The 13,741-nt window shown below is 38.4% G+C and overlaps 2 protein-coding genes across 2 annotated transcripts in view; one reads left to right on the top strand and one right to left on the bottom strand.

Annotated features, from left to right (window-relative positions):
• The window catches only part of LOC140246996 (membrane-associated tyrosine- and threonine-specific cdc2-inhibitory kinase-like), a 17,793-nt gene extending 15,402 nt beyond the window's left edge, over positions 1-2,391 (bottom strand). The window contains exon 1 of the mRNA XM_072326300.1: positions 2,209-2,391. Coding sequence (XP_072182401.1) covers positions 2,209-2,316 — 108 coding nt within the window. The 5' untranslated portion in view covers positions 2,317-2,391. The remainder of the gene's footprint in view (positions 1-2,208) is intronic.
• A 2,008-nt stretch (positions 2,392-4,399) lies between these two features.
• Positions 4,400-8,355, top strand: LOC140246995 (BET1 homolog). Its single transcript, XM_072326298.1, has 4 exons — positions 4,400-4,494; positions 5,681-5,790; positions 6,643-6,699; positions 7,775-8,355. The coding sequence occupies exons 1-4, from the start codon at positions 4,473-4,475 to the stop codon at positions 7,928-7,930; spliced, it is 345 nt and encodes a 114-aa protein (XP_072182399.1). The 5' UTR covers positions 4,400-4,472; the 3' UTR covers positions 7,931-8,355.
• The last annotated feature ends 5,386 nt before the right edge of the window (positions 8,356-13,741 follow it).

Here is a 13,741-nt window from a genome sequence, read left to right as displayed (position 1 = left end):
CCTCTCTCCAAGAAGTCAAAATACAATCTGACTAATCCATGCACAATCAAGTAGTGGGCTGCAACTGCCCTCCATAAACCAGCTCAATGTTACACCTGGGAGGTGGGAACTTCCCACCTCCCTGGCTACGTTTAAATGGCCAGGCGAATAATACGGTATACATGTCTCTTTGTCCTATTGCTGTATAGCTTAAGCTATACAACAATGGGACAAAGGGGCATAGATTGTAACACAGGCTTACTACAAGGGGTGCCAGCAAACTCCCAGTTTATATTAGGCTGTGTGGTCAATTACTAATCAACCTGTTCCTTACGGGAACCTGGTACGTCCAGGTTCTCGTTGGAGCAACTCATATGGGAACCTAGTATACCAGGGCCCCATTTCATAAAAACTTGCTATGATAGCAACTCTTGCTGGAATGGCAATTGTCATGGTAATGACAAGAATCCAGCTTCCTGATTGGCTGTTGCTATTGGAAGTTGTCATTCCAGCAAGAGTTGCCATCCTAACAGTAACATCTTTTATGAAATAGTGCCCAGGTTCCCAAGATGAGGACAAGAGTGCATGTTTTTTTTTGTGACCTACAATATGTAAAATGTGTTTCTTTGTGTTGTAATACAAAAAAAGAAAAAAGAAATGGGTTTGATAAAAAGATAAGAGTTTACTCTATCACCATATATGTTTTTTTTTTTTGTTTTTTTTTTTCCTGTTGGAAAAATGTGTACACAGTAAATGCGTACTTTTCAGGGATGTCTCTTTATTTTCTGTTTCCTTTCGTGCATTATACCCCTGAATACAATTTGATCTTCTAGAACACTTCAATGAGAGATAACTTTGTCACAAAATTGCTTCACACAAGCAATTTATTAAAATTTATGCCAAAATTACAAATTTTGGGTGAATGGGTGTAACGCAGGACAGAAATCCATGCACTAACATTGTATGAAGGTCAAATTATGAATGCTCATTGAAACGTTGCTGTTTTTCAATTGAATGGCTTAATTTTGATGAAAGAAGATAATAACAGATGTACATGTAAAATTTCATTGGAAATTGTGTTTTAAACCATTTCTAGACTTAGTGGTGAATGCGCGTAACATATATAATATGGACAGACCGTCTTGTCGCATTTTGGTCTGTCCATGTTACGCGCGTTCACCACTAAGTCCACAAATGGTACCTAAAACACAATTTTCAAACTAACAAACTAAACACGGTTTATTTACAAATACGCTTAGTAAAATGCAAACATGCCGCATGACTGCGCAATTTACGTGTGTATTACCTACATGTATGGCCTATGGAGGAAGGGGGTGCCAATGTTGAGGTACATGTACCCTTTTAAGCTGCGCAATGAAAATGCATTGCACACACAAAATGGCATTATTTCACCATGGGGATTCAGAATCAACAGGATCAAGGATAGCCACGAATTTCAAAACTGTGCAGTTTTGATGGCAGTTTTGAGGGCAGTTTTGATGGCAGTTTTGATGTGCAGTTTTCATGGCACAGTATTTATGGCATTTGTTTGAGGCAAAACTAAGGCAAATTTGTATTCTATTGGAATAAACAAGCTGCAGATCCTTAAATTAATAGGGTGACGATACATGCATGCAACCTACAACTGTAGGTGGCTAACTGAATAACATAAGTTGTCCCACGTTTGAGAACTGTGCACACACAAAGTACTACGTAAATTAAATAATTTTATGTACAATAGTGTTCCAAACTGCAACACTCAACTTTTCACAGCATACCGTACAGCGTACAGTAGAATCTAACATTAGATTCTACAAAATAGTACAGCTAAAACCATACAGGGCTTTAGGGTCTGTCTATCCATGTTTACACCACCACTAGGCCCTAGCAGTTACAGCAAACAAACATAAACCCTCCCATATAAAGCATTTACACCAGAGCTGAGGTGAAAATACTGAAATGGAGTGTGTGTGGCACAGCTGTGTGAGTCAGACTCATGGGTTCGACGTCACCCGTTTAGACTATAACGTTAGATATTAGCATGATTAGAGGTTATATTCTAACCGCTACAACTCTACTGTCTTCACACTAACTAGCTAGACATAGAATCGTATACACAGCCCTGTCGCTGTACATTGTCAAGTGTAAACACTTGTGTACAGCGACATGGCTGTATCTTCACACAAAGTCAAGAATAAACAGGGAGTTCAGCATCGGTTGGTGACTCACCTTTTTCTGGGAAAATGACGCCTCTTGAAAAAACTTCGGCACAGGTCTCGCGGGAGAGGCAAATTCATAAGCAGACATACTCAGACGAGAATTATGACCTGTCATCATTCTGCTCTGAATGGGGTTTCATCTTGTATTTATACAACCTGACGGAACGCAGCCGCTACGCTGCAGACTGACACACTGTCTCTTCTTTGCCTGTAGTTTCGGCTCGCTCCTCCCTGCTCACTCCTTTAGTCTGTCTGTGACTGTCCCTGTGCTGTGGTGTATGGTGTGTGAGCTCGACGAGCTCTAACGGTTAGATTTCTGTCTGCTGTAAATTACCTTAAGTGTAAAAGGTGCGAAACTGTAGGCCTCGTGGTAGATCTTATCCGTGCGACGCCGGAGTCAGACTTAATTTGCAAACAGTCGTAATACACGTAGAACATTCAGGAGAAGTAAGGGTTTTCTTTGAGTCCACAGAGTCGAGTCGGAAGACATTACAGCAAACAAACGAACGTCGCGAGTCGCTAGTCGACCGAGCCGGTACGACAGGCACCAATGTTGTGTACTGTACCGTGCTGAGCTAGAGAGCAATTCCGTACTGACGTACTGTGGTACAGTAGTAGTACGTATGCATGCAATCAAGTGGACGGAGGGCAATTGCGCGAAAAATTGAAAGGCGCGCGTTGTTGAGAATTGTTTTTATGAATGTAAAATAAAATATAAAAAAATCAAATTTGGCACAATATTTGCCAAAATATTTTTCATATATAATATTTATATAATTTTTCAAGTTATTCTGAAAAAAATATAATTTTGGAGAGGAAAAATATATGAGTAAAAACCATTTTGTGATGTAGTGAAAATATTACACGTCCACGACGTACGTAGAGCTAGAGCCACGTAGTACAGTCCCATTCATAGTTATATATGGGGTATGACTGATGAAGTACTGTACTTCTAGACCATCAGTTTAAGACTGCTAAAGGTAAGCCTGCCCAAAATTTCTCATTTTCACTTTCTATATTATTTGAGATGATTTTTGTTAACCTGCTACAGGTATAACAGACTGAAAGAAACCTCTAACGCTTAGTTATACATGTTGCTTGATCTCCTCATAGCTGCCCTGCAAGTTCAACTTCAATGCAATGCCAATGCCGCAATGGCAATGCAAATTTTGTAATGCAGTGCGTGCCTATGCATGCCCCAATGCATATGCGATGGCCAATTGCAATGCAATGGTGTCCAAAATATCAATCATCTATGAGCATGACCAGGTCCATGATGAGGATGCAGTCAATGATGTCCAAGACCAAGTCCACAAGGCACGATGATGAATACTGTGCAATATAAATTAAGTGTATACAAAAAGTCAACAAAAGAGATGTTTCTAATTCTATTAACTCGAGCTCGGTCACGCTCACTTAGCAGCTGCTCGTCTGCTCAAACTGAATATGCTGAAGCTAGTGCCTAATGTTAGAGACAGAGTACCATGTCCAAGCCCATGGCGTATGATATTGGTATATATGCACAGATAAGAATTTGAATTAGCGCCAAATAGCGGTACCGGTAGTAAATAATTGAATCACTCTAAGGCGGAACCGCAGTGTCAGCAAACAGGGAGCCAATTACCGTATGCAAATTAAAGAGTCTGGCTAGATCGAGTAGTGCACGTACACACGTACTAGATCCTCATGTCTAGTCCTAGTTACCGGTACTGTATAAGTGGTTTCTTTCGCGGTGGTTTCATTTTCGCGCTTTGAGGTTGAACCGCGAACCGCGAATTGAACATCATGCGAAAATGTTTTGAACTCGTGGCTTGTTACAACGCTATCATTACCGACCGCAAATTTAAACACAAGCGAAAAAGTCAGCACCGATGGAAACTGCAAAAGTTTCTGTACGCGAAAGAAACCACTTTTACAGTAGTATAGAGTCTAATGTGAATGTTTAGGGGCCTATATTTATATTTATGAAGTAATTTAGACCCATTCTATCTTGTTTGTTATTTTTCTTCAAACATGAACAATTAAACAAACACTCTTTCTTCATATCTAGCAGATGTCATGTTGCCTTTGCTGTGTTGCCATGATACAGTGAAATGAGAGCTGGGATGGTTGTAAAGGATTTCAAACCAACCCCAAAGCATTGTGTTCCCTAAGAAGAAAACTTACAAGTGAGGGTTGTGCAATCAAAAGAAGAACACTCGTCAAGCCAGAGGGCAAAGGTCAACGAGAGAGCACAGAGGTCAAAGGTCAACAACAGCTCAGAGAATACTCAAAATGAGGCGGGCAGCCGGTGGAGGTGAGATGTACCATTGGCTAAGTATTTGTGTTTGATTACATTGTACCACTGGTAATTCACTTTGCAAGCAAAAAATTCACCACTGTAGTTTCATAGACCAAACTACTTTTCTTGGTGTAAATGTCTTTTTATCTCATTTGTTTTGTGATTTCTTTGCTGCAAGGATACTTGTACACTGTACACATTTCATGAGCGCGAATTAAATAATTTTCTTCCAGTTGGGCCCTGTTTTGGTCACATGCAGCTGTTTACATTGTACGGTACTAGGTATTACAGCTCTAGTTTCATCAAATGCTTCCTAATTCTTACGTATGAATGTATAACTAGTAATGAAAAAACAAAATTTTGCAACACATTTTTCTGGAGATGATGCTTCCTTTTTCTGCCACAAACTGGCAAGTTTAGGGATTTTTTTTTTTCTTATTGTATGGAGATGAAATAAAATCAAGAAGCGATTATTTGTCCAGTATAAGATATGTATGGTATCAAATATCAGTGGTATATTCAGTAATGACAAGATTATGATATCTGCAGCACATACTCTTCTGGGCTTGATGAGTTTAATAGTACAGCAACATGAGGGAAAGAGAGAGAGAGAGAAAAAAAAATAGAGGGAATTATCAACATTGATGGTGCAGAAGCTGTCAGTTTAAAGGTCTTCCATACGGTGGAGAGAATACTTGCCATTACCCTACACATGGACTTGTAGCGATCTACACCAGAGGTATAATACTTACAAGTTTTTGTTTGTTTTCTTTTTTTTTTATTTGTTGTAAAGAGTCCCTAAAAGCCAAGATCCTAACCATATATATGTTAAAATATGAATGGGTTTCTTAGTAAATCAGGTTACATGATTAGTAAACAAAGAGTCAGGACCTTCAAAAAACACCCATGTTATGTTATTGAAGGATGTTGCATACTATATATGCCGGACCTCTTAATAATGAGGTTGCACTGTATGATGTACAGTGGCAGATCCAGAGGGGGGCGCACGCCCCCTCTTTATTTTTTGTTAAAACAAAAGAAATGAAAAGAAAATATGGGGGGGGGGGGGGAGGGCGCGTGCGCCCCCGTTTAATTTTGCAAAGGCACCTCCCCTTTAAGAATTTCCTGGATCTGCCCCTGTACATATGGAAAGCACAACATCCTTGATGTATGAATCTGTATCTCATTGTACAATGTGTAGGTGGTGCCAGCTCTGGGGGCAGTCAAGGTTACGGAGATTACAATGCCATTGAGGAAGAAAACGAACAGCTCGCCGAGGGACTGCGCTCAAAAGTTAGCGCCTTGAAGTCGGTAAGATAACTCTTTTGTTGCATAATTTGACGTGTGGTCAACTGACAGGTACGATAGCTTCAGCTCTGTACATTATACTTGCACCTTGCAACAACTGAAATGCTAAAATCTTGTTTTGGAAAGTTTGTTGGAACTTTGTTGTATAGGTGAAACCATGGGATTTAGAGTCTTTTATGCAACAAAACTTTTTTCACTTTGACTCCTTTCTTTCTGTATACAGTGCACTCCCGTTATAATGAACATGGTTATAATGAAATTCCGGTTATAACGAAGTAAAAATCTGGGCTGCAATGTCATCCACTCTATGTATTTCTATTGTTTATTTGTTCGGTTATAACGAAATTCCGATATATAACAAAAGAAAACTGCCGGTCCTGAGGATTTTGTTATAACGGGAGTCCACTGTACACATGTTTTTTTTTTTTATTGTTTTTAAAACAAATTTCTTTCAACCTTGTACAAAGAATGAGAAATGCAAATGTTTTGAGTGATAATGATTATTAAGAAATGAAGTACTTGGCCATTTTGGTACTAAACAGCGATTAAGTGTTACCATATAGAATAAGTTATCATTTTGATCATGCAATGTACATATTTGCCGCTATTACAGATATAGTTCGATATGATTTCATTTGATTTGATATGGAAAAACGTGGTACTTGATTGATGAACAGGATTTAGTTATCAGTTTTTAGGGAGTTAGAAGCGTCTTTGTAACATCTTTTAGTAGAAAGACCATTTTCCAAAACCGTAAGGATAGAAGCTTTATATAGAAATACTTAAACATGTTTTATGAGTTTGACATTTTGTCTCATGTGATCAATTCTGTGTTATCCTTCAAACACAAAACAGTTGAGCATTGACATTGGGAATGAAGTGAGAGAGCAGAACAAGTTGGTAAATGAAATGGTAAGTGATTTATATTTGAATGAAATTTCACCCTCACCCCTTCCATGGAATGTTCAGGAATGATATGGATTATATAATACACTCTCAATACAGCAAACTGATTTTGCATAGAATACAGTCATATAATTTGTAAATAACAGATCGTTTTATATCATGGTGAAAAGGCAATGCAAATAGAACCAAATTCTGCATGTCAATGTCAGCACCAAATTTTGTTTTATCATTTTTTTTTTTTTTAATAAAGAGAGCACTGTACTCTCACCTGCCCTGTATACATATACACCTCTTGTACCTGTCAATTAATAACTTTCCTTTTAAAACTTCTGAGAGCAAACTTTTTTCTTGTTTTTTTTTTTTTTTTTTCAAACATGCTATTTTCATATGAACATTCCTCAAATGTACTGGAAATAAGCTGATAATGACAGATATTACAGCATGATACCACTATTGTATTCTGTATATTTAAACCAATGAAACGTTGCAAGTGAGAATTAACCACAGTGGCTTTGGAAGAAAGAAAAAAACAACAACAACACACACTTGTCTGCTGAGGATACTACAAAGTGCATGCCTGCTTTTAGTATTTTATCATTTTCCAAATCTTGTGTAATTATGTTTAACTGTCATATTCTTATTTTATTCATGATATGGTCATTATTGCCCATTGCATACAGTAACTGTGTACTCTGCTATATGTTCTTTTGTCTGGACTCTCAGATATGTATCACATATGCTTCATCATGAAATTAGAAAGAGAGAGAGAGAGAGAGAGAGCAAAAATATATCCAGTATAAAACAGAACAAAGACAAAACAACAAACCAACAATGCTGAAGATAGCCACATAGTAGTACTTGGGAGACATTAGCCAGATGGTGTAGAGGGATCAGGCACTATGTATTTGTAATAGGAATATCACTGATATCTCATTTTTATAAGAAGAAAGCTACTTTAAGGTGAGGAGGTTGTGTACAGTAAGTGCTTCATTTGAAAAGGAATTTCTTATTGTGTCAAGCTTGTAAAAGCATGGTAATGCCCATACATGTGATACCCTTAATATTCTTTTGTCTGTTTCAGGAGCATGAATTCGATGCCGGGGGTGGATTCTTGAGAGCTACTATGGGGCGTCTTACCCGCTTGTCACGATCTGGTCTGCAGTGCCACTACCTTTACCTATTCCTGTTTGCTGCCTTCGTCTTCTTTATCATCTACGTCATTCTCAAGACAAGGTGACCTTTGAACTCATGGTCGGCACTGGTCTTCACTTTGTGCCAGTGTACTTGTACATACTACATAGAGGAACATTCTATCTAATGACACTTGTAAGTGGTCCATCACTCAGTGTATGAAGATTTTGTTTTTGTTTTTGTTTTGCTCCAGATTGAACAAGTTGTGTTGATACATGCATAATGTTCTAGTATTACGATCATGAGATTTCTTGTTAGTATTTGATTCATTTAAAGACTCATGTGACCCTGCATTGCAGACTCACAAAGTGCTGTTTATAGTCGTTGTGCATTATCATTATCATTATTGGCTGATTTTAGATTGAAGTCACCTTTTCCAATAAATACAAAGCACTCTGAGTACTTGCATTGGAGTCAAAATATGGGGGTCATCCCACTAGACCGATACCCACGAGTCATACAGCCCACAAGTTCGACATTAAAAACAGGTCCAAGAGTCCTACAGATCACGAGTCATACAGCCCATGAGTTCGACACTAGGTAAAAACAGCCCACGAGACAGATACAACACGGCGCGTAATCTGTCGGTCTCGTGGGCCTTGTTGGCTTAGTGTCGAACTCATGGGCTGTATGACTTGTGAGCTGTATGACTCGTGGGCTGTATGACTTGTGAGCTGTATGACTTGTGGGCTGTATGACTCGTGGGTGTCGGTCTCGTGACGTGCACCCAAAATATGTATGAACTACTAGGCATTGACAGTCCAAGTTAAACAAGTACATGGGGTTTTTAGAATAGTTATGTCCTCAGACTTTAACAGTGTTTGCATTGTTTGGCTGCATGGCTACAAGGACTTAAATAGACCCTCGACTTCTCTTATCCCTTTTCTGCACATTGCATTCCTACATGTTTGGTAATCAAATCCATCATTTATTCATTTATTTATTTATTTATTTTTTGCTGGGTTAGGAATTTGTAATTTTGAGGTTAAATAGAGTTATTTGAAGCTGAGAACTTTCTCGTAGAAACTAACCTTTATTACAGTCTGGAATGTGTATGTGTCTGGCGACCTTTTGAGGTCACACAATATACACAAATATGTGTATGATGCATGGTAACGTGATGCTGTACCTGTATTATGTTATAAAAAATCCCATAGAGATAACTGAAAGCTGTCTTTCTCTCCATTACTTCCTCACTTGCTAATAGACAGTTGATTGTCTCCTTTGTTAACGATTATTTGTGGTTTTGGCTCTATACCTTTCAAACCAAGAGGGATGCATTTTCCAAATACACTGTACTTATAATTTCCGCCATATGAAATTAGCATTATTCCTTTGTACAATGTGACCTCAAAGTAAGAACAGAATGTGTGCCAACATCTTCAATGTTACCTTTGTTTAGTCAGATATTATAGTGTGGTCTCCGTAGACACATCATGCAACATTTCAAAAATTGAAAAGACGACTTCTTTCTGGCAGATTATTATCACCAGGAGAGATATTGAAAGCACAGTCATAAAATATGGATAGTCATTAAAATTAAATGTCTATGGTACAGAGTGTGCATATTTTGACCCACCTGAATACGGTATGTTTCAAAGAAATTGCTCTGGTGTCTGGTTTTAGTAATGGTAATGTTAATAATGATATAAACAATAATTATTATGATAAAATATTATGTAAGAAATATTTCCATCTGAATAGATGTCATAATGTTGAATTCAAATTTCCATGTCCAGACATTTCATTGCCAGTTTTTGTTTAAAGGGGATGGCTAGTACCGATCAGTGGGAATCAGTGGGAATGCTGAGGGATGATTGTTCCAATCCTTGTGGGATAAAGAGTACATTATATATCTACTGTTGTGTGAAAATTATTTGCTTCAAAACGGTCTCATATTCAGATAATGTGCAGATTAATGCCCCGTCACTGACCAGGGACGCTTACCTGGAAACATTAAACTGCACATTACTTGAATATGAGACCATTCTGAAGCAAACAATTTTCACACAAGAATAGATATATAATGTACTCTTAAATGAATCCCACAAGGATTGGAACAATCATCCCTCAGCATTCCCACTGATCAGTTACTAGCCATCCCCTTTAATGGTTTGATGCACAGCGGTTAATATGCTTTGGGCAAAAGTGTCCTGAGGGTGCATTTCTACAGTGATAACTGTCCTAGGCAGAAATTGTCCAATCAGGGAAAGTAGTCCTCCCCAGGAAGAGATAACACATGATGTGAAATGGCTTGGAAGTTCAATGATGTAAAATGGCTTGGAAGTTCATGATGTAAAATGGCTTGGAAATTCGGTGAAAGATGAAATCTTTGATCCATTCAACTCGGCTGCACCTTGTTGAATGGATCATTTCATCTTTCACCTCATGAAATATTCTGTCCATTGCGCTCATAAGCATTCATTTGTATACCATTTAATTGTCTTCGGAAATACTGGTCGGTGATTGGTCATAATGCAATTACAAGTGTAACTTGTGCAGCGAGGATCGAATTTGTATTGCCTGCAGTGATATCACGTCAAGTGATTTGATTCAGAATTTTACTGCCTACCGATGGGGCTAGAATGAAATCATGTGTATTAATGTAGATCATTATGGTACAAAATACTACATATTCCCTCAGCGCTGTGCACTTCAGGAGAAAGTACTGTACAAGATTGTAAGCTCTATACGGGAAGATACAATTGTATAACTCTCGTGGGGAAAAAAATTGTCAGGTGTTAAGATACAGCTCGTAAGAGGCAATACAGTGGAAACTTGGTATGAGGTTTGATATAGGCCTAACAAAATACCTGATACAACAAAGTAATTTCTCCGGTCCCAATGAATAGAATTATTTCTTCTTTTTTTTCTGTTGTTTATTGACTACTGATATAACAAAGTGTCTGATATAAAGAACAAATTGTCTTGGTCCCAAGAATTTAGTTGTCGTGCGTTTCCACTGTACTTGTTAAATATTCATTGTTCGTTGTGTTATATTCTATATTCTGTTTTGCAGTACTGTGAAGCAAGAATAGTATCTTAATTTGAAAGTTGCTTGAAGTAGCAATGATAGAATGGGGCATTACTTTGTTCTTGCTCTTAATTTTGTAATAAGAAGTCATTATAGAAAGAAAAAAAAATCAATTTAATCCTCTTTTCTTTTTCATTTATCACTGTGTTTATTTCTGCACATCTTTGTCGGTAAAGTGTCCGTGATGCAAGTCAGTGTATAAAAATTCAAAAATGGATTCAGAATCATTGATTTACTTATATACATGTACATTGTAATTATTTGTCCTTTCTTTGCATGTATGCTGTATACAGTGCACTCCTGAAATTAGCCTAAACTGTTGACCTAATTCTCATTACAAATACTTTTCTTTACATGTGCATTATGAAAGATCATGCGAATCACCAACAATGGCGTGAGATAAAATTAGTTGCCATTGTTGGTGATCCACATGATGAGGGTTGAGCCATGAAAACCATCTAAGCTGTAAAGTTGAATAATACAGGCGACTCCTATTAAGACGGAGTCAACGAGAACGGCAGACTTTTCCGGTATATGTATCGAAATTTCGTTGTAGCCGAACAGCAATAAACTCACCTTCTACCAACTCCAGATTGAAGAAGGCCTTCGACAGATTGCTTTGAACATCTGCCCTGCTCCTTCTACCGATGCGTTTATACCCAGAAGGGCCATGCATCGTATAGATCAATTCGGTTTGGGTATTGTTTTTTATAGTAATTTCTCACTGGGGTCTTAAAGTATGCCTAACAAAAGATACATATTTAAGCACTGACTTACATGTAGCAACCCACTTGGCTCATTGCGTAACCCATTGAAAGTGTTTTTGTTCTCCTTTGGAAGCCACCTCCCTTCCAGTTATGGCCGCCGTAAGTTACAGTATTATAAAGTCGGATTAATCTTTAGGATGCATATTTATCCAGATCCGGAATAAAAGTACAATGTAAAGATATGATAATACATGTCGCGTATATTATGTAGGCCTATACCGAGACAATAATGAATTTGTGACCTAATTTTTTCTTTCCACTTCGTTGTAACGAGAGTTATGTTACAACTATACAATCTATAAACGTATAAACGGGAGTGCACTGTATTCAGGACGACATGCAGTTATTGTACGTGTATTAAAAGAGCGTACGGTATAATGAACACTGATTTTTGTGAGATCTATTTCATTCAACCTCTTGCCTTCGTAGGTCGTCCGTATGTTTCTTGGATGCGAATTGTTTAATCATTAAAATAAAATGAAGAATTTGATTTCCTAAATCGGTGTCCTATGCTTGTATACATGTACTTTCTTAGTGTTGTTGAAAACTTGACAGTACACTGTATTAGATATCATGTAGATACATGTAGCAACACTGTGCGTGCATGTAGCCAAAAAAAAAAAAAAAAAAAAAAATATAGGAAGAAGGTTAAGTGCTTGTGAAGATAAAGGGTATTGAAGGAATGTCGTTGTCATGTCTTTATTGATAAACAAAGGACATGTTGACATACATGTATTGACATGTACCAGGTCCATAGTCCTATTCTGGACACATGGCAGGTAATGACACACTTACAAATACTTACACAGTGAATAAATAACACTGTAGCTGTATTCGCAACAGATTTGTGAGGTTGACAACAATTACAGAACATAAATTACACAAAATTAAGTAAGATACATTTCCCCACGCAGTAGACATGCACTGTAATACCAATGACCAATGTAATAATTCAACATAATTACTACATTATTGTATCCCCCGAACAGAGTTCAGAGGATACTATGGATTTGGCCTCGTCGCGCCGCGTCCGCGTCCGCCGCCGCCGCGTCCGCGTCCGCCGCCGCCGCGTCCGCCGCCGCCGCCGCCGCCGCAGAGATTTCCTTGTGAGCGCTCTACCAGCTGCATTTCTTTTCCGATCATCTTCAAAGTTGGCATGAAGGTGTATTATGGTTAGACGAAGACGCCTATTGTTTTTGGTGATGGCGCCCTCGCTGGTTCCGTCTTTATACATGAAAAGGTAAATCCAATAGGGTCCGACCCATAGAGCTCTATTATTATACGTACTAGAGTGCGGACTCGTCATACGCGCGCACGTTAAGGCTCTGTGATCGCATGGAGCACGATCCGCCATTACTAAGAGTGGCAAAACTTCAGTACAGTGCGAATCGCTTGTGTATTAGCAATGTACAAATACCGTTACGTTGACAACCAGGATTGACAACGCCGGATTTGCTCCTTTGCAAGACGTACACGCGATGAAAATCAACGATTTGAGTGATGATTTGATAATCTCATTCACAAAACCACACGTTACGCAATATAATTGCTATTTTTGATGTAAATTAAAGCTAAATAATTATCTCCTCATTAGTATTAGCTCTGATTGATCGAGTGGTAAACGCGACTTGGAGATAACCCCGGGGGCGGGAATCAATGGCATAGCTAGGATTTCTCCAGTAGGGGGCACTGAGGGCCTTGCAATTTTGTAGGGGGCACCCTGAACTTTACTTGTATCATTTTTTACTTGTTACTCGGATCATTACTTGTACACCCACACACACACACACACACGCGCGCGCGCACGGGTGACACAAACACACACACATACATAACCAACATAAATACACACACATACACATCCATAACACATCCTTAATAAACACAAGTAGGCCTACACACACACATACACATCCATAACACATCCATAACAAACACAATTAGGCTTACACACACACACATACACATCCATAACACATCCGTAACAAACACAAGTAGGCCTATATACACATCCATAACAAACACAAATACACACACACACACACACACACTTACT

Source organism: Diadema setosum, chromosome 3, assembly GCF_964275005.1.
Source record: "Diadema setosum chromosome 3, eeDiaSeto1, whole genome shotgun sequence".
NCBI classification, from domain to species: Eukaryota; Metazoa; Echinodermata; class Echinoidea; order Diadematoida; family Diadematidae; genus Diadema; species Diadema setosum.
Note: the sequence above shows the minus strand (reverse complement) of the source record. Positions and strands in the feature narration are given on the sequence as shown.

Excerpts from the sequence above, each read along its gene's own strand:
- LOC140246995 (XM_072326298.1), top strand. The coding sequence starts at position 4,473 with ATGAGGCGGGCAGCCGGTGGAG. Across the intron at positions 4,495-5,680 it reads GAGGCGGGCAGCCGGTGGAG|GTGGTGCCAGCTCTGGGGGC; the intron begins GTGAGATGTACC and ends TACAATGTGTAG. Across the intron at positions 5,791-6,642 it reads AAGTTAGCGCCTTGAAGTCG|TTGAGCATTGACATTGGGAA; the intron begins GTAAGATAACTC and ends AACACAAAACAG.